Source organism: Cavia porcellus, unplaced genomic scaffold (genome assembly GCF_034190915.1).
Source record: "Cavia porcellus strain 051 isolate PalLab524CR breed Dunkin Hartley unplaced genomic scaffold, mCavPor4.1 scaffold_3, whole genome shotgun sequence".
Taxonomy (NCBI): Eukaryota; Metazoa; Chordata; class Mammalia; order Rodentia; family Caviidae; genus Cavia; species Cavia porcellus.
In genome coordinates, this window is record NW_026947486.1 from 11,799,030 (window position 1) to 11,820,519 (window position 21,490).

The 21,490-nt window shown below is 35.2% G+C and overlaps 1 protein-coding gene across 9 annotated transcripts in view; it reads left to right on the forward strand.

Annotated features, from left to right (window-relative positions):
- Usp9x (ubiquitin specific peptidase 9 X-linked) overlaps positions 1–21,490 on the forward strand; it is a 128,489-nt gene that overhangs the window by 48,181 nt on the left and 58,818 nt on the right. For 6 of the 9 annotated variants that reach the window (XM_063245721.1, XM_063245720.1, XM_063245724.1 and 3 more), the window contains exons 9-16: positions 8–146; positions 648–800; positions 1,804–1,908; positions 4,873–5,079; positions 5,842–5,978; positions 7,691–7,839; positions 18,011–18,098; positions 20,377–20,719. In XM_063245721.1, coding sequence (XP_063101791.1) covers positions 8–146; positions 648–800; positions 1,804–1,908; positions 4,873–5,079; positions 5,842–5,978; positions 7,691–7,839; positions 18,011–18,098; positions 20,377–20,719 — 1,321 coding nt within the window. The remainder of the gene's footprint in view (positions 1–7; positions 147–647; positions 801–1,803; positions 1,909–4,872; positions 5,080–5,841; positions 5,979–7,690; positions 7,840–18,010; positions 18,099–20,376; positions 20,720–21,490) is intronic. The other 3 variants (XM_063245723.1, XM_063245725.1, XM_063245729.1) reach the window with 1 other exon arrangement.

The following is a 21,490-nucleotide window of genomic DNA, read 5'->3' on the forward strand; positions in this document are numbered from 1 at the left end:
TTTTCAGATTATTGCAAATTTCTTCTTTCAATGGAAAGATGAATGCACTGAATGAAGTTAATAAGGTGATTTCTAGTGTATCATACTACACTCATCGGCATGGTAATCCTGAGGAGGAAGAGTGGCTCACAGCTGAACGAATGGCAGTATGTGTTTTGGTTCTCTTTTTAATAAATAAGAATCTACTTACAGGTCAGGGATGTAGTTCAGTGGCACAGTGCCTGCCTGGCAAGCTCAGTTCCCAGTACCAAAAAGAAAAGAACTTACCTTTAAGAAAAAAGTAACAATTTGACATTGCCACATTATTATTGTATTTTAAGAAGTTACCTACAACAGATTTGAAATTTTAAAAACTAATCCCTTTTCAGCTGGGGAATGTACTTTTTAAGAACGTTTTGGGGCCTGAGTACTTTTTATTCCCAATAAGGTGAATACTGTAAAAATAATATTGTATTTCCATGTTTCTAATTTATGAAGCATTACTGTATGTGCAAAATTGGGTTTTAAAAATTGTGGGGTTTCCCCCCATAATTTTAGGGTATTTTGGTAAATGTATTCTGGAATGTCTTACTGTTTAATAGTGTAAATACTACATAAGTAATTTGTTTTAGTTCCTGCTTTAAAACAAGTTTTTATGTTACATTTAGGAGTGGATACAGCAGAATAATATTTTATCCATAGTTTTACGAGATAGTCTTCATCAGCCACAATATGTAGAGAAACTAGAGAAGATTCTTCGTTTTGTCATCAAAGAAAAAGCTCTGACATTGCAAGATCTTGATAATATTTGGGCAGCACAGGTAAGGAATTTAAGATGATGCTTAGTTTTTAAATGAAAACTGCTAAAAAGTAAAATACAGTATGATCAAGAAATGGAATGCAGACTTGTGCTGTTTGATTTTTAAAACATTTAAGTACTTTTTATATTTACAGAACTCTGCCAGAAAACTTTTTGAAATAACCCATAATATTTGTAAAGGTATTCTGCCTTTTTTATTTGGCAACGGTTGTGGTTTATAGGTAGTTGTAAATAAATAAGTGGCTGAGTTTGGTGTGGTGTGCATGCCTGAAATCCTAGCACACAGGATGTTAGGGCAGGAGGAACACTGAGAGATCAAGACCAGCCTGAACTACATAGTGAGACTGTATCAAAAAACCAAACAAACATGCATATATGAATGTGTATCAAGAAAGAGTCATGAGTTTTTTTGATAGATAGTTAAAAGAAACCTCCAGTATCAACAGTTAACTCATTTTTTAAGTTTTTATATATAAAAACCAGTAATGATTTAGTCTATAGAAATGAAAAAGAGTTTTGAAATGTTATTTATTTAGGAGCCCTTATTTTTCTTTGGAACCTTCTTTTTCTCCTATTTACAATACTAAAATTGATATGTTAAATTCCATAAACTGAAATAAATGGCTCATGTGAGCTGGTAAAGTATATACATTAACTGTATATATTCAGAATTGCTATGGTTTCAATTTAAAGCATTTATAACAGTAGGAATTTTTCAAAACCAGGCATGGTGATATAAACCTGTAATCGCAGCTCTCAGGAGGCTGAGGCAGGAGGATCCCCATGAGTTCAAGGCCACCTGAGCTACATAGAGAGTTGAGATCCAGCTTAACTACCAACAAGAGCCTCTTTCAAAAAAACCAAAGGGAAAAAATATATTAGGGATTTTAGGTTTTACAATTAGATAAAGAGATGGGAATAACTTTGTAGTTTACAGCAGTGAATATGCCACTATCATTACATCCTACTGTGCTATGTTTTTCTTTATTTTTGTTTCTCAATAGGCAGGAAAACATGAAGCCATTGTGAAGAATGTACATGATCTACTGGCAAAATTGGCATGGGATTTTTCACCTGAACAACTTGATCATCTTTTTGATTGCTTTAAGGTAATTGTTAGGAAAGTAATTACCATTTTATTTTAAATAGAACGAATTCATTAGGTTTGTGAATTTTTCTTAGTCAATAGATAAATACAAGTCCTAGTAAACAATATTTGGTGACTTTGTCATTGTTTTCTAATGAGAACTTGATTTTAATTTTGTGATAGATTTTAATAGCTCTGTCTTAGTTATTTTCCTATTGCTGAGACAAAATGCCTAACACCCAAAATTAAAGGAGGAAATTTTACTTTAGCCCACGGTTTGTAGAGGTTTTGATTCATAGTTGGCTGGCTCCAAGACAGAATGGCATGGCAGAGGGACATTGCAGAGGAGAAGCACTTCAAGACAGGCAGAAGGCAACAAGCTGGCAGCAAGCTACAAATGACCATAGCAGCCCTCTTTCTGTCCCTTCTGTCCTTTTTAGTCTATCCAGGCTATACCCACTTGGAGCAGGTAGCACTCACACCCAGCATGGGCCTTCCCATCATTTGTTCCCAGAACTATGCTAAACCTATCAGCAGACTAATGTAGTAATCACACATCCTTGATCCCAGTGTCACATTCTCTAGATCCAGCCACTTCTGCAAAGCCCTGCCTGTGACGACATGAGTCATATCTTTACACAAGCCATAACAAGCCCTCATAAATAAGGAATCTCATTGTCTTTCAGAACTTGGGTTATCATTTTGCATTTTTTTTTTCTTGGCAGTTTGTATTTTGGCAGTAGAACTATAAGACTAACTGAATAGATCATTGATTACCATGAAAATTAACAGATGATAGCAAGGGAATAATAATGTTATGGAATTATAGGGACATAAGCCCAAACAAAACATTCCTAAATAGAAAGGTAACTCAGTCAGGAAGCCTAAGACCCTGGCAGTGGTGTTTGCCTTGATATCATCGTGTACTTTCTTTAAGGCCATATTGTGTAACAGTCTCTCTCCCACTGAAGGCTAAAGTTGGATTTGTAAGAGCCCGAGTGATTAGTGAATGTGGGGATTAAAAACCTAAGACCTAAAGGCAGTATTCTCAAAGGGTCTATAAACACTTTATTTCTGGTAAAGTATAAAATTCTCATGACGTACTTGACTTTTGAATATATACTTTAGAAACTCATGCATATGTGCACCTGAATACATGTCCAGAAACAGTTGTAGCAGAATTGTTTGTAAAAACTAATAACTGGGGCTGGGGATTTAGCTCAGCGGCATAAGTACCTGCCTTGCTAGCAGGCGGTCGTGAGTTCGATCCCTGGTACCGATAAAAAATGAAAAAGACAAAAAAAAAAAAAAAAACCTAATAACTACCATGTAGAATGGATGAACAATACTAGGGATACATTGTGGAATGTTCGTATAATGGAATACTTCACAGCAAAGAGTAGGAATGTATTAGAGTAACAAAACCACTTGGATAGTCTAATTATAATTAGAAGATTGGAGAAAAGAATAAAGTCACTAATTCATACCCTTTGATTTATATTAACGTAAACTTCAGAAATCCAGCTGGATCTAGGGTGCCACTTACCATGTGTTATTTTTGAGTTTTGTAATAGTTAGATGTTTATAATATATACTGTAATTATGATCCTTATGTTTGTACTTTCCTGGACATGTACTTCAGAATATGGGAGGGAAGCTGATCACTGGTTTCCACCCCCAGGCATATAAAATTATAAACACTAGGTATACAACCTGACAATCTGTATTTTTAAAGTTTCTCAGAAACATGCTCAGACCTGTAAGCATGTTAAAGTTGTAAACCCCTGCCTTACAGAAAAACTGAACTTTGAAAGGAACAAAGCACTGAGTGAATCTTTTGTGTATTTTAAATACCTTTTTATACTTACAAAAATAAAATACACATTTTTTTTCTCCATCCACTAATGTAAGTGAAAGATACAGCTAATTGCCATTTGTTTTACGTCTTGTGATGACTTCTGAAGTGGTGGTACATGACCGGTGAATGGCCATAATGGAAGAAACAAAGTTGTTCTTTTATCTCATGGTCCACTTTCTGCTTAGGATGATCTAAATAATTGATATTTTTCTATGGCTTACCAAATCTTTTTGAGCAGTTGTTATTTCAGAAATAATACAAGCACTTTTTTTTGGTGAAGATATTGGTAAATCTAGCAGTTCCTATGGAGTATTTTGAAAGTAAAGGTGACCAAAGGAAGCATGAAGCCTGAGTCTCTTTGTAGTTCTTTACATTACACCCAAATGTTCCTAACTTCCTCAATCAGATTTTATATAGGTTCTTGACCCATATTCTAGTTTTTAAATATTTGAGTACTAAGTAAGACTTTTTTTCTAAGTAGTTATATCAATTTGAAGTTTCATGAAGGTTTTCACAACCTTGGCAGCACTTTTGTCAGCATTTAAAATTTTCAAATCTCTGTATTGTGAAATGTTACCTCATTGCGGTATTTGGGTTTTTGAAATCCCTGATCAGTAATGCATGAACATGTTATATTTTTGCGCTCCTTTACGTTTTTTTTTTTCCTGAGAATGCCAAGTTAACTTGTCTTTGAAGATATCCCATATCTGCCATTGTAAATGGGTATGGTAATTCTGTTGAAAAGATCTTTCACTTATGTTAGTGGATGGAAGAAAAATGTGTAAGAATTTTACTTTTATAAGTATAAAAAGGTATTTAAAACACACAAAAAGATTGTCCTGCACAATAAAAAGTTTACAGCCCAAAATGTCCATTAGAACTGAAGTTGAGGAAGATTTTAAAATGTTAAAGTATTTAACTGTAAATGGAAGTTTCCCTCTCTTTTTTTTTTCCCTTGGAATTTAACTCTCGTGTATGAATACTATTGTCTTTCTAGTGTACTTTGAATAATTCTCTGCCCATCTGTGTTATTTTTCCAGTGAACTGAAATTAGTTATGCTGGTAACACTGTATTTAAGACGAAATAATCAAATTGTTATTTTCATGTCACTTAAATCCTTTTTGTAGGCCAGCTGGACAAATGCAAGTAAAAAGCAACGTGAAAAGCTACTTGAATTGATACGTCGTCTTGCAGAAGATGATAAAGATGGTGTGATGGCACATAAAGTGTTGAACCTTCTGTGGAATCTAGCCCACAGCGATGATGTGCCTGTAGATATCATGGACCTGGCTCTTAGTGCTCACATAAAAATACTAGATTATAGTTGCTCCCAGGTAAGAGTGTGCTGTTTGCTCATTTGTTGTGACCTTTCTCCTGCACAGTTAGGATGGCTTAGTTGCAGAATAGATCCAGGTTACCCCAACATTGTTATTTTTAAAAATGATCTACAATAATTAGCTCTGTTCATTTAAGCCTGTTTTCCTTTACTTAGGGCTGTACGTTAAGGTTTTATGAATCAGTTGAGTTTCCTTGTTAAGTATTGTCAAAGGTGTGGTACAGAAATACTTGTTTCAGATAGATCATAGGGCGCTGGGGATTTAGCTCAGTGGCATAAGCACCTGCCTTGCAAGCAGGCGGTCATGAGTTCAATCCCCAGTACCGATTAAAAAAAAATCAAATAGATCATGAATGTGAAAGCTGATTTGGGACTTGAGAAGTAAGAAAAATTATATTTTCTTTGGTCATAGGTAAGTTAAGAAAAATAATAGAATTTCTTAAACAGTAAAACATATAATCAGTGTGCCAAATGTTAATGTTTGATTCTGTGATATGGCAGAACCTCTTAAGTACACTGGATATGAGTAAATACTCCAGAAAATTTAATACACAGCACTGAATTTTCATAATACTAGTTTTTACTAGTTGGAGTTTTAGGAGTAAATGTGGAATTTTAAAAAAAGCTTTTTCTTAAAAACCTTACACTCAATTATAGTCTGTTTGGGATACTAATTTTAAAGGCTTTTATTCTATACCACAAAATAAAAATAAAAGAATGAATACAGATTTATGTAAAACATTGAAATTGTTTGTTTAAGGACCGTGACACACAAAAGATCCAGTGGATAGATCGCTTTATAGAAGAACTTCGCACAAATGACAAATGGGTTATTCCTGCACTGAAACAAATTAGAGAAATTTGTAGTTTGTTTGGTGAAGCACCTCAGAATTTGAGGTAAGACTAAAACCTAGAATTTTAAGTTTTCTTATTTAAGTATTCTGTTGAAAATGGCAGAGTGGTTGACAAAGCAAATTTTAAAGAAAGCTAGTGAAAGACGAGAATTAAGGGAAAGATTAGTTTGAAACAAAAGTACCCTTTGCCATCTTCACCATTGTTTTATTGATGGGGAAATAAGCCATAATTAAATGATACATATCAGAATTAAAATGAATACTGCCTTTAGTTCTTGATTCAGAAATATATAATACCTCCATCAAATATGCTAGATGGTTTCATAGCATGTGTTATGTCTATTAATTATTTTACCTTTCCTAGCTTTATTAATTTTAAAACATTACCAGAGTGGTTGTCAAAGTAAACTTTTTTTAAAGTAATCTTTCAAGTTGATTTTGTCTTTCAAATAATGGAAGATAACAAAATACAGTACAACTTAAAAATACATTTTAAAACTTTTTAAAGATAAGTTTCTTTTTAATACCAGTAGCTGTCTTTAGGTAATACTATCTTGGGGTTGGGGATGTAGCTCAGTTGGTGAATTAAATCCCCAGTACCATCAAAAAGTAACACACTATCTTAGATGCCAAGTTCTGCTTATTGAAATAATTTGTCCTTGTATTTTCTTGTAATACAGTTAGAACTGACTTTTTTAAAAAGGAAAAGTAACACAGTGAAATACAAACATTGTTTCAAATCAGTCATTTAATCTTACATTTTCTAAAAAATCATTTTTCTTAGGTAAGATTAACTGATTGGCCACTCCCATTACAACTGAATCACTATCATCATGGGTTGGCCAGAAGTAGAAGAGTCATATATATGTTTGTATGTTAACAGTTGAATTTACCTTGTGTTTTTTTTTTTTTTCTTCTTAAAGCCGGAAAAAAATAATAGGAAATTGGAAAAGCTATGGGAATAATCACTGAAAAAATGTACACATTTTTCTTAAAAGTATCGTTGGTTTGATTTGTTTTGTTTTTTGTGTGGGGGTTGAGGGGTACTGGGAAACAAACTGAGAATCTTATTTCGGCACTGTGCCACTGAGCTATATCCTGGGTCCTAAAAGCAACATTCATTTGAGGGACATATGAGTGTATTTGGCCCAAGATATGGATGTTACTTGGTCTTTTTTCAAATTAATTTGTTAGAGATATACGTGATAGTTCATCACTCTACTGATGATCAGTAACTTCATCTCCAGTGAAATCGTAGTGGCTGTGAAAGCTGGCTGGTTTCAATGAATGTGACAAAATATTGAAAGAAACTAGGTATGTTTTTTGGTGACACTTTATAGGCATCCTTGGCTACAAATTCCAAGTCTCCCAATGTGTACCTTGAATAGGTAATAAGTTTTATGAAAACATTTTCTTTGAGTAAAGTGTTCACTATCAGTTGCAGTCTAATCTTACAAGTAATATTTTATAATTCTGAAATGATTATGCAACCGACACAAATACTTTGGTTACTCCTGTAGTACAGGAGTAGAAATCAGTCACTGAAGTAGACTCCCAGGGGATGAAGCTAGATGCTACTGATGCATTGTTTCTGTGTATGTAAGAAAAATTCCTGTTTGCAACATTATTTTAAATTGTCATTAAAAGAATTAAATGAAGAAAACTATAGTCTTGTTTTTTGATAAGTAGTTAAGCATTTAGATAGTGTAAAATCATGATTATATCAGAGTTTAATTGCCTAATTATATTGTTAAGTTCTTCTCGTTTCAGTCAAACTCAGCGAAGTCCTCATGTATTTTATCGCCATGACTTAATCAATCAACTTCAGCACAATCATGCCCTAGTTACTCTGGTAGCAGAAAACCTTGCAACTTACATGGAAAGCATGAGACTATATGCTAGAGGTAAGTATTACAAGATAAATTAAATTATGAAAATGCAGTAATAATGACCTCTTTCAATTAATTACCTTAGGAATGACATACAAGATGGAAAGTGATAGTTCATACACTCTACTACAGTTGGCTATTGCCTTCTTAGATATTTTTTGGTTTCTAGCCTTTATCTCCCTGTTTAGCACCACCTGTAGCTTTTCAGGAAAACTTGTTTAAGTCTATACTTACATATAATTCTTTTATAATCCTGTTTTGTAAGTGCTTCAGACTTATATACTTAGGAATTAAGAGATAAAATGCTACACAAATTTGGATTTTTACATGTTTTGAAAATTTAAACATACTGGAGTAAAGTTTGTTGAGATTTCAACAGGTGAATTTTAAGTGCCTGCCATATGTATATCCCTGTCAGTTCTGTCAGAATCTGTGTATGCTGAAGTATAAATGGGTTCTTACTACACATTCTCCTCTGTCCTATGCCAGAGTCAGAAATCTCCCCGTCCAATTTGTAATCTGAAGTCTGTTCCCAGAGCCATAGACAAGAGAACTTAAATGTTAGAGACAGAATTGAACATACTGATAATTGAACATAACATTCACATAACATGATGTTATAATATGATGTGCATTCACATAACATGATGTTATAATATGATGTGCAAATTAGCCAGGTGTGGTGGCTCACACCTGTAATCCCAGCACTCAGGAGGATGAGGTGGGAGGATCGGTGCGAGTTCGAGACCAGCCTGGGCTACAAAGTGAGCTCAAAGTCAGCCTGAACTGCATATCGAAGACCCCGTCTCAAAAAAAGACAAAAAAAATATGATGTGCAAATCAAGTAGTATATACTAAAAAATGAAGATGCTTGTACTTTCATTGATTTGTTTTTGATTTGATCATTTTTAAAATTTTAAAACCAAACAGACTAAAAACAATGGCACAGAATTTCAAGTCAGCATAATAGGAGATTAACAATGCTTAGTGTATTGTATATTGTTGTCTTCAAAGTAGTTGCTCAGATTATGTATTTCTCATTTGAAGAGCAGAGTAGTCTTGCTATTGTAGAGTACTTAAATTCAAGAATACGTAAATTCAAATAAACGTAAAGGAAAAATTAAGCAACTCTTTAGATAGCCTTACTGATTTTTTTGACTCTTTTTTATTCCATTTTTCCCTTTGGGCCAGCTGAGTCCTCCAAGTAGTAGGTTGTAGAGATAGACAAGCAATCTTAAGTATCAGACAGCTGGCAGGCAACAGACCACCATCTTTTTTTTTTTTTCATTTCAGTCCTAGGTTCCTAAGCAGCAGGATAGAATTATGAATGCAACATACAATATATGTCTGTACCAAAGGAAACCAAAGTCAGTGAGAGTAATAAGTGGTGTTTCTATGTAGTATATACTCTAAACACCCAAACATTCAGGCTCAGTTCAGCATAAATTAGAATCAAAATCTCCTTTGTGTTACAAAGCCTTCACAGATATCAATGCAGCACTTCCTCCATAGTGGAGCTATATAAATGATACACTCTTTCGTGCTTGATTTTTTTTTTTTTACCTCATTTGTAAGTGGTGTTTCATTTCATTGTCAGAGGTTAGGAAATCTACTGTTAGGCACTTTGGAGCTGGTACATGTGCAGTTGTACCTCCTTAAAGTTTTCTGTTTTAGTCAAATTCTGTTACGGCCTCATCTCAATTTCATGCTCACAGGAATATTTAATTTTTCAGTTTCCCTTCCTTTTTTAAGACAGGGTTTCACTGTGTAATTCAGGCTGGCCTTGAACTTGGGATCCTCATGACCTGCCCGATGTGCTGCATTACAGGTGGTGCACCACCACATGCGGCTTTCCTTCCTTATACTGTCTGTATTGCCACAAAGTAAGAGAGATGAATCTGCATAGTCAGATTGCCTAGGTTTGAAACATGATTTAAACATATTTAGGTGTTTGATCTTAGGGAAGCTATTTATGCTAAAATAGTGCCTGGCATACAGTATGCAAGGTTTTTTTGTAAGTCCTAATAATATTTTCCTCTGTACTCATTATATACCTTCTATTTCTTATAACCTTGATACACCACTTGCTTTAATTTATTAACACTGTTCTACTTCTTATTAGTCTACAGATACTTAAGTGTGAGAGGGATAGTTTTTTTAAACTACTAAAATTCTGGGGCCAGGGTTATAGCTCAGCAGCATAAGCGCCTGCCTAGTGACGTAAACTTGTGTGTTTGATTCTGAGTTCCTCCCTTCTCCCCAAATAAACAAACTAGTAAAATTCTGCTAAACTTTTGACCACATTAAATCACTTCTGTGGTAACATTTTCAATTCTGCAATAAATTATGGCTTTTTGCCTCTGCATAATGAAATTGTTATGTAAATCTTGTTAGGTAAGAGGCATAATATTCAGCAGGATAGTATCAGACTTGCACAGTTCACTGATAGTCTCAATTTCAGATAACCATTTCACCAGTAGTACATTTTTTCTGCCCATATTTCATCTCTAGTGTCATTAGTTTTGGGAAAAAAACATTTTCTCAGTAGCATGATCAGCTGATTCCATGTTACTTAGGAGTGAACTTACTAAAATTTTCTCCAGTAATTGCTCATATGTTCACATTTGCATTTTCATGTGCTAAAGCTTACTGATCATTCTTTAAATTTTTCCATATGGGCCAGGGATGTAGCTCAGTGGCACAGTGCCTGCGTGGCAAGTGTAAGGTCTCAAATTTGATTCCCAAGACTCCCTCTAGTTTTTTTTTCATATGGATACTATCTTAGTAACTTTTCTCATTGCTGAGACAAAATATCCACACCCAAAGTTAAAGGAGGAAAGGCCAACAGTTTGTAGAAGTTTCAGTCCATTATCAGTCTCCAAGGCAGAGGGGCATTGCTGGGGAGAAAAAGTGTATGACAAGCAGGCAGGAGACTGCAAATCAGCAAGCAGCAGCAGCAGAAACCTGCCCCTCTCCCTTTTATCCCTTCCAGGCTTGGGTGGTACTACCTGACTCAGAATGGGGCACGGTAATTGCAGCATCATACACTCTATATCCAGCCACCTCAGAAAAACCTCTTATGACCACCTGAGGTTGTTGGGGGACATGTAGGTATATACCATAACAGATGCAATAAAGTATAAACCATCTTTCAATTGTTCGTCAAGTTTTAACTAAATGGTAGTTACTGCACTCACTTGAACACTTACTGAAAGTTTAATTTACCATGTTTCCTGATTCTGGAGAGAGTTGAGTGACTTGTCTTCAGTATAGATTGTGTTTGCTCTGCTTTCTAAGGACTTCCACCTTCTATTACATCTTTCAGTTCTCTTATATCCAGCACTGACAGTTTTTAAGAATCTTTTCTCCATAAAAGTAGCTATCTTCATAAATGCATTAGCCAGCAGTATTCTTTTGGGGTGCATAGGCTTTCCTACACTTTCTAAGTAATCTGGATCATTCCTACATATCAGGCATGAAATACTAAGTCTGTGTGAGTTCTTACTGGTTTAAAAACAGACTATGTATGCCTGTCTGGAGAAATGACTGTTTTCAGACCTGGAAGGAAAGTATAAGCTATCTTTCAACATCTTAGTCCCAAAACTTGGGAAAGTGTTCAAGGAATCATGTGGACGTGTCATTAACAGTATAGGAGTTGGCTTTTGTTGGCCAAAACTGGGTCAAAATAATGAAAATAATTGAACTCACTGAATAACATGAATATATATACTGATGCAAATCTTAAAAAAGAACAGCCAGCAAGCCTAGGGTACTTGAGCACTAGCTTGCTCTTCTCCATATTCAGCTTTATGATGTGGCAACTTTACTATGGGCAGGTGTGACTAAGAAGACCCCTGTATCCCCACAGCTGCTAGTCTAGGGCTACAGTTTTACTTTAGGAACAGCTGCTACCAGCATTTGTTATCTTTCCCAGTCCTGTGTTGCACAAGCTCTATTCTAAGCAGATGCGGGCGAAACGACTGACACTTCTTAACCCAAGTTGGTGCCTGCTAATAGGGTGAAACTTTACTTCAGGCATTACAGTCTGAGAACATTGGAGATCTGATTACCCTCCACCTCAGTTTGCTCGAAATGTAAAAGTTCCCTGGTTCCCTGTCAGGGGAAATAGTCTGAGAAAAAAAAAAAAAACAAGTGGTTTCTTTTTTACTCCCATGAGAATGCCTGCTCATAAGGCAGGGATATCTTGGGAGAAACTGACTGCTGTTCTGCCCATGGCTCCTGTACAGTAATACAGGTGTTTGACTCAGAGGGAGAGAGAAGCAATAAGGTGAAGAGCTGAGCTTTAATCTTTATAGGGACACTTGGATCAGAGCATGCTACACCTCAGGGTGTTACCAAAAGAAGTGGAGATTTTGGTGAATAGTTAAAATGCTCTTTCTAGTTCCCTTATATTGTAAAGACTAGTGAGGTGAAAATTCATTATTGTCAGACTTGCCTTACAAGAAGTCCTAAAGGCAGTAGTTAGGCTTAATCCAAGTGAGATCAATGGCACAATCTCTAGAAAACAAATGGAAGACTTTAACACTAAACCAACTAGACCTAACACATCTATACACCACTACCCAAAATGGTAGAAACTTAACAGAAGTATATGATCATCTCAGCAAAATCTTCTATCCTTTCATTTAAAAACATTGAACAAACCAGGAGTAGAAGGGAATTTCCTCAACCAAATCAAAGATACCTTGACCCGCAACTGATACCATACTATATAACAGTTGCTGTCTCCTAGGTCTAGGACAAGAAATGAGACAGGGTTACCTGTTCTAACCATTATACTTAACATTCCACATGAGGTTAGGGTAACTAGATAAGAAAAAGGAATGAAAAGCTTCTGAATTAGAAAGTTATAAGTAATGTTTCAATTATAGTAGCATCAGAAAGCATAAAATACTAACTTGAACCAAAGAAATAAAAAGCTTGCCCTCAGGGACTCAGCGGCACAAGTACCTACCTGACAAGTATGAGGTGGTAAGTTTGATCCCCGATACCAAAAAAAAAAAAAAAAGTATTGCCGGGTGTGTCAGTGCACGCCTGTAATCCCAGGACTCAGCTAAGGAAAGAGAATGGGTGAGTTTGAGACCAGCCAGGGATACAAAGTGAGCTCAAGGCCAACCTAAACTGTACATCGAGACCCTGTCTCAAAAAGACAAAAGAAAAAGCTTGTTACTGATGACTATAAAACATTGAAGGAACTTAAAGGTCCATATAAATGCAAAGATATTCTGTATCCATGGAATAGAAGACTTAAAACACTGTTATAATGATGCTATGGTTTGAATATGTTCCTCAAAGTCTGTGTGTTGGAAACTCTGTCCCCAAGCAACAACGTTGGGAGATGTGGTCAAATAATTGGTGATTAGTCCATGTATATTAGTGTCATTGAGCTAATGAGGTTATTTTAAGAGTAAGCTCATTATAAAAGATCAGTCCTCTTTTGCTCTCCCACCTCTCTCTATGGTATCACACAGCAAGCAGGCCCTTCAATTTTGGACTTTAAGGAGAATAAATCTGTTCTGTATAAACTGCTCAATCTCAAGTATTCTGTTATAGCAGCACAAAATAGACTTAACAGATCATAATCTTGAAGTTGATCTGCATATTGAATATAATCTCTATAAAAATACCAACTTGCTTTATTTTCCTGTATAAATTGGCAAAGCTGATCCAGTTGAATTCATGAAGATATTGAAAGTGTTCAGAGAGCTAGAACAATTTTGATAAAAACCACAGTTGACAGACTCTTAACGTCATGATTTCAAAACTACAGAGCAATATTGATAAGACAGGCTGGCATAATGATAGATGTATCTATTAATGTAGCATAATCAGAAATAAACCTTTTATGGTCAGTTGAGTATAAGGGCGCTGAGAACATACAGTGGAACATGAAGAATTGGTTTCATAAATGTTTCTGGAACAGCTGAATGTCTACATCTTTAAGAACACCATACGAGCTTCTACCTCACACCATGTGTAAATAATGAACTCAAAATGAATCTTACGCAATTAACACTAAAATGTAATACTGTGCTCTTACAAGATGACAGGAGTCTGTGTGATTTTTGGTTAGGGGGAAAACCCAAGGTGGAGTGGTGGTAACTTAGACTGAATCCAACTTAAAACTTATGCTATAAATGAATGAAGTATCAAGAGTGAAAAAACAACTGAAGAACAGGAAAAAAGGATTTCAAATCATGTCTAATAAAAGGCTTGGGCCCAGAAAGAGCTTTATCACTCACTGACAAAAATTTTTTTAAAACCCAATTAAGGAAATGGGCAAAGAATCTGAATAGTAATTTTTCTGGGTGGCCAATAACCACTTGAAAAAAAATGCTTCGGATCATTAGTCATTAGGGAAATATAAGAGGAAAACCATAGTAAGATGTGCACCTTGACACCTGCTGAGGTAACATGATGACAGCAAGTGTTACGAGGATTTAGAGAAAGTAGAGGCTTTATACTTTACTTATGGAGTTGTACAGTGGTGCAATCACCTTGCTAAATGGATCAGCAGTTCCTCAGAAATGTTAAACAATTTACCATATGACCCATCCCCAGTTACATACGCTCGTGAAACGGAAACAAATGGATGCACCAACTTGTACATGAATATTCATAGCAGCATTGTTCATCATGCCAAAAAATGGAAGCAACCCAAATGTCTGTTAGTTGAAGGATAGGAATAAGCAAAATATGTATGTCTGTACAGTGAAGTACTATTCATCATTTACAAAGATAAAACACAATATGGTGCAACATGCATGAACCTTGGATATACGCTGAAGTGGGAAATGCTACTCATAAAAGACCACAAATTAAATGGTTACGTTTACATGAAAAGATCTCAAATAGACAAAGGGCTAGGGGTAGAGAATAATAGAAAAGAGTGATTTTGTATATAGTTTTTTTTTTGAATAATGTAAATGTAGACTGTGATGATAATTACCCCATTCTACTGAGAAATCTGAGTTTTAAGCCACCTGTGATGGTTCATGTCTGTAATCCCATTATTTAGGAGACTAAAGCTGAAGGATTGTATGTTTGAGGATGGAGTAGTGTCATGATTTATGTCTGTGTCCCCCAGCCCCCAAGAGTTTGAATTGTGCATCTGTTATTCGTTCGTTGTCTAGTGCTTGGGTTGATTGTGTCAGTGCTCCACCCACATAGGGGTGGAGCCAGGATGTGATGTAATGGCAGGAAGAAGGTGTGTCTTTCTCTTTGCTGGTTCGAGCTTGCTGTCGGCAGGGTCCAGCCATGCCTGCCTGTCTTGGAGCCAACTGAGTGTGGACTGAAACCTCCAAAAACTGTAAGAAATAAACCTTTCCTTTCCCAACTTTGGGCTTCAGGTATTTTGTCTCAGCGACGAGTAAAAAGTAACTAAGACAAGTAGGCAACTCAGTAAGATCCTATCTCAGAATTTTTCAAAAGGATTGTGAATGTAGCCCAGTGCTAGAGCATTTGCCTAGCATGTATGTGGCCTTGGATTTGATGGCCCAGTACCATCATGGAGTTATAGCTCACTAAGGAGTTTTTTTTAAAACAAGTAAACCTTTAGGGTTCTTTATCTTTTTTTTTCTTTTTGTGGTACTGAGGATTGAACAGGAGGAGATTTGAGCTGCTTCTTCAGCCGTTATATTTTGAGAGCTCTTGCTAAGTTGCCCAGGCTGGCTCTGAATTATAGCTCTCCTACCTCAACCTTCTGAGTAGCTTAGATTACAGGTGTGTAGGTGAACTTACCTTTATAATGAGCTCTCAAACAGACCCTAGACAGTGCTGACAGGAACCAATTTATGTTAATCTCAGCCATGATTCACCACCTTTTCACACCTATTTTCAAAAACAGTGAAGTTAATTTTGTCTATTATTTCTTCTGCCATTTTCAGTGGGATATCAGGCACCTAGATAGCTAAGTCAAAAATGAATCATCCTATTCATTTAACTGTTAACAATTCAAGATGTTATGAAAACTGCCAGCCATGTTGATTTTTAACAGCCCAAAAGCTTCTCTGTAATGAGAAGGCCTTTTCATTCTTATTTAACATGAAGGTCTTCATAGTTTAATTATTATATATCTTTCATTGAGTGTTTCCAGAGTTCTGTCCTGTGTCTGGGGTGTTGGCAGTTAAATGAAAAAATGGAAACGGGTTGGTTGCTAAAACTGGCAGGTACAAAAAGTAACTTTACAGAGAAGAAACCTGGTACAACCACTTTGCTTATATGTTGGCATTGTGATTGTTACTGAGAGAGACATAGTGTCACTATTGTGGTATTTGTTGCCAGACTGCTATAGCCTGAATCTATGAGGAAGCATCATAGATACCCAAATAGAGTGACCCAGTTTAACAAAATGGGCTTCTAGTTTTCAAAAGGCTCTAGAAAAAAAACCAAATTCTCCACATGAAAGAATGAAAAGACACAACAAATACAGTGTATCTTTAATTTTGAACCTGGAGAAAAGAAAGCATAAAAGGACTTTATTGTGAAAATTAAAATAGATGAAATGGAAATGTAGACTTGATTTAATGCTTGGTTCTCTAACAATGGGGTAGGTATTTGATACTGTCTCAAGCTATATTGTCTAAACTTGGGGTAAGGGCAAGGATACTACAAGGAAGAAGCTTAGAATGCTGCTAACCATCATTCAGCACACAAGACAGTCCCCTATAGCAAAGAAATAACTGTCCCAAAATGTCAATGTGCAGTTGAGAAACCGTGGGTTAAGTCTTTTATCAGTGCTAGTTTCTTTGTTATTTGGAAATACAGTATTCATTCTAGTTTTGAGGGATAAAGGGATATGTGTCCAATTCACTCAAATAATTGAGAAAAATTACGTATATTTATATATGTTGCAGCATGTAGAGCCAAGATATAAAGCGTTAGAGAATGTGTGTAAAGGTTATGCGGGAATTCTTCTGCTTTTAATTTGTTTGAAACTGTTAAAATTGAAAGTTTTCCCAAAAAACTTGCCAAGTAAAGCCATGCAATACTTTTAATACTGCCCTGGCCAAACTTGCTGGCTCACGCCTGTAATCCCAGCACTCAGGAGGCTGAGGCAGGAGGATCATTGTGAGTTCGAGCCTAGGCTACAAAGTGAGCTCAAGGCCTGCCCAAACTGCATAGAGACCCTATCTCAAAAAAAAAAAAGTACCTACCCAATGAACACCAATGGTTAATCAGATACTTCAAAAATAGTGATATAAAAGAAAAATTTTACGTAGAATAGAATTTCCAGTTTCCTAAAAAAAACCTCGAAGTAGTGCTTCAAATCATGAGCCCTTATGAAATGGACTTTCATGAAATAGGCAGTGCATGTTGAAAAAGTGCTTTATATCATTTTACACCATGTATAAAAACTGAACTCGAATCTAAAACAATTAACAAAATACTCATAAGAAAATAGGACTTAAGCACACTTAACATGTGTTTAAGACACTTGGCAAATAATATTTATGTAAGCAGGAAACATGTGTTCCTGTGTTCTTCACTAAAACATAAAACTTTATTTTTCAAACATTGTAGGTGTCCAATCTTTATAACATTTAAGATTTTGTTCAGAAAAAACTTGCTGTCTTTCAAGACTATATTATTTCCAAAAGGCCTCACACAATTAGAATCGCATTGATGATAGTATACATACTGTGAAGTCCAGGATCTGTCATAGAAAAACCAGTAACCAATGCTAAACAAAAATGGCACATTTCAGGATGTTTATAACATGGTGTTGATGATAATTTTTTTTGTAATTGTATGGTAAGTTGGTCATACAGAGTAATATCTTTTGTTAATCTAACTTCCTAAAGTATAAATTAGTAATACAGTTTTTTATACCAGAGTAATTTTTCCACAAATATATTTTAGTATACCAAGCAGAAACTGAAGCAAAAACCTTTTTTTGTCTTGGTTATCTATATTTACAGACCATTAAGGTCAATCTTAAGCTGTAGTCATAAATTGTTTAATTGTATTTGAAGATTGCTAAAAGGGTTATTCTTAAGAACTATTTTCGATAGCACATTTAACGTCATTTTCATTAGTACTTCATTATTAGATTTCAGGGTGCCTTATAAGAAAGGATTAATGACATTTTGACAGTTTCGTTGCTTGAAGTTGGCAGTGGTGTGGGTATCTATGTATATAATGCATGATTTTTCTTAATTTGCAGACCATGAAGACTATGATCCACAAACTGTGAGGCTTGGAAGTAGATATAGTCATGTTCAAGAAGTGCAAGAACGGCTTAACTTCCTTAGGTTTGTTTTACCTAAATAGTATTGCTCGTAAGACATAAAAATGGAACGTAGAGTGCATGTGCTATATAGCTAGGTCTTAGTTAGGTGATCCTCTTCCATCTTTTATTTCCTTACATAAAATTCATTACTTAGAATTACAAGTTTTCCTGTTTAAAAATACTTTAAAATTATTGGCTAAGTTTTAACTTTCTTCTGGTAGAATAGCTGACAAAGGCAAGATGAAGTTGTGTTAATAACATCATTTCTGATGAGGATGAGGAAAATAAGTTTATTCCTTCAAACCAATGTGAAATGTCCCAACCTGATTGTGCTCATAGATGTTCGTTTTAACAAATACATTTAAAGATGTAAAAATTACCTTGTGGTTAAAAGTTTAGATGATGACGGGTAGCTTATGAATTCAAAAACCATATGTAGCAGAGGAGTCTATTCTTGCCATAAGAGTACTAACAAATATTGGTTGATCAGCACTTCAGCAAATCTATTACTTTTATTATTTTGATACCTGTTCCAGAAGATATTCTCCCGGGCTTTGTTAATTATGGCCTTATTTTTATTGAAATCTGATTGCTTGTAGAGAAATTTGAATAATTACATAATGGTTTTGAGAAAAACTACCCACCCACCAAATTTTCAGAAAGGCAGCATTTATTTAAAATCAAGTAGTGTTTTGTTTTTCAACCACTTGAATAGAAGTGGCTGCCTCCCTAGAGTGGAATCACTGCTGTAGAGAGCCATTGTTATTGATTGGCGTATGTTGGTTCCCTTCAATTTACTGTAACAGAAAAGTGGTTGTAAGCCCTTTTTTTTTTGGCCACATGTAAGTTTGGAATCAGAGAACCTATTGTAACCCCTACTCAATGAGTACTGACTCATCTTTATGACCTATAACAACTTCCTCAAGGCAAAATAACAACTTTAATGCCTGCTATATATTCAGCCTGTGTTAAAAACTACATACTTACATTTCTGAGCAACACAGTAAAGTAGGTTTAGTTCCATTTGACCAGTATGAAAACAAGATTGAGATGTCTTTGAGTAGCTTGTTTGAAATCACACAGTCAGTATGTGATGGAATTGGACTTCTCAGTTAGGTCTGACTTAAATATGTGCTCTTTCTGTTAGACCAATAATTATTCCGACTTGGAGCTTTAGGGTTCTGAGTAGGTTCTTTCAGAGATTTCTCATCAAGCAATAGAAAGTTTCATTCCCATTTCACACCTCCTCCCAACAAATGGAGCACTTCTACTTTTATGCCTCCCATTTTCAAATAGAATCTTCACGCGAAGAAAGTTTTTTGTTGCTAAATTTAAACAAAATGAAAAACGGTGAAAGCATTTCATTTTATTATAGTGAACCTGTTTATCTGTAAATTAGAGGCAGGCAAGGCTAGATAAAATACTTTAAAATGGAAACTAACCTACTAGGATAAAGTATATGAACCGTGGACTATAACTGGAATGTAGCACCATGATTGTTCGGAATAAAATGAGGTCTTCACTGTTTGTGTATTCATAGATATGGCAGGGCAGGGGCAGTGGGTGAATGCCAAGGGCAGTTAGAAAGCTAATAAAATGAAGAGACTGCAGTTACAAGTTATGGTGGAATTCACCTTCATTACTGTCAAATTTTAATGTTAGAGCCTACAGTCAAAAAACTAAAAAGATCCTTGAGAGCGTCTTTGAATAATAAGCATTCTGTTGATTATTAACATAATTAAACTGTTTAATATGTTGATATTAACATAATTTAACTTACATGTTAAGTCATATGTAAGTTCCTGTGTTTAATGTGACCAGGTACTGAGTGATGAACAGTAGATTATCAGAAAGTGTTAAAATTGAAGCAATTTCAATAAAAGATTAGTTTCCCGTGAAAGTTGCAGTTGAATACCTCATATCCAGATAATGCCATACAACTGGAACCCTAAATCTTTTAATATAGTTAAAATCAAATTACTTAATTAATCTTAGTTTCAAAATGTCTGGTTTCAAACACTAAACTGTTTGAATTCAGGGACTGTGTTTTACTTCTAATCACCTAGCTGAGTTTTATAGGGCTCATGGTGGATGTCCAATATAGGGTTGTTGAATTATCTCACGTGATTTTGGTACCAAGTAAAATTGTAGAAATAGGTTCTTTGGAAAGAACTAACCTCTTTTTATCTAGAATTAAAATATAATTTTGATAAATGTGTTGTTTTATACATATACAAATAGATTGCCTTTTGGAATAAAAATTATGTAAATCTAATTGCTCATTTTTATGTTTTTCCAAGATTTTTATTGAAGGATGGCCAACTGTGGCTATGTGCCCCTCAGGCAAAACAAATATGGAAATGCTTAGCTGAGAATGCAGTTTACCTTTGTGATCGCGAAGCCTGTTTTAAATGGTATTCCAAATTGATGGGGGATGAACCAGACTTAGATCCTGATATTAATAAGGACTTCTTTGAAAGTAATGTGCTTCAGCTTGATCCTTCCCTATTAACTGAAAATGGAATGAAATGTTTTGAGCGATTCTTCAAAGCTGTGAATTGTCGAGAAGGAAAACTAGTAGCGAAAAGGAGAGCCTACATGATGGATGATTTGGAGTTGATAGGATTAGACTATCTTTGGAGGGTAAGTCAAAAATACGAACTCTAAACATTCTATCTTAAATATATATTTGACCAAGTAAGGAATTACAACTTTTCGTGTAAAGTATATATGTATTCTGTTCTGATGCTTGACTCGGGCGTCGAGGGTGATAATTGCTCATCTTTATCTTAAGTCATTTGTCATTCAAGAGATTTCTTTCTCTTTTAATCTCCCTCATTTTACCGCTGTTGTTTCTGTTGTCTAGGATTAGAATCCATGTGTTCAGATATGTTTGTGAGTATATAAACCACACAGCTCTTCCATGACTCCCCCATGCCAGTTAATTCACCGGGTGTAATTTTCAGTGCAGTTCTCATTTCCTTCCCTTCAGTGTAAATTGTAGGTTGTTACTCCATTTGAAGCTAAAATAGAAGACTTTATTTAGAAGTGATTATAAGAGTATCCTTTTTTGGCACTGTTTAACTTAGAATATTTATAAATACCTGAGGAAGTATATTTAAGGCAAATTCATCTCTTATAGAGTTTATATAATGTTCCTGTCTTTATAAATTTGATATATTACACAGCACCTTATACTTCTAGGTTTCTGTGAAATGTTTTTCTGAAAGCCATAGATAGACTTAAGGCATTTAATGAAATATCTTGAGTATTTAAAACTTCTTAAATAAGTGGTTTTCAATGTTTTTAAAAGCAATAGGAGTTGGGGATAGCATGTGCTTAGCTGTACCTGATGCCCAGAGTTCAATCTCCAGCACGCACATACACGTACAAATTGAATGCAGTAAGTTCCTG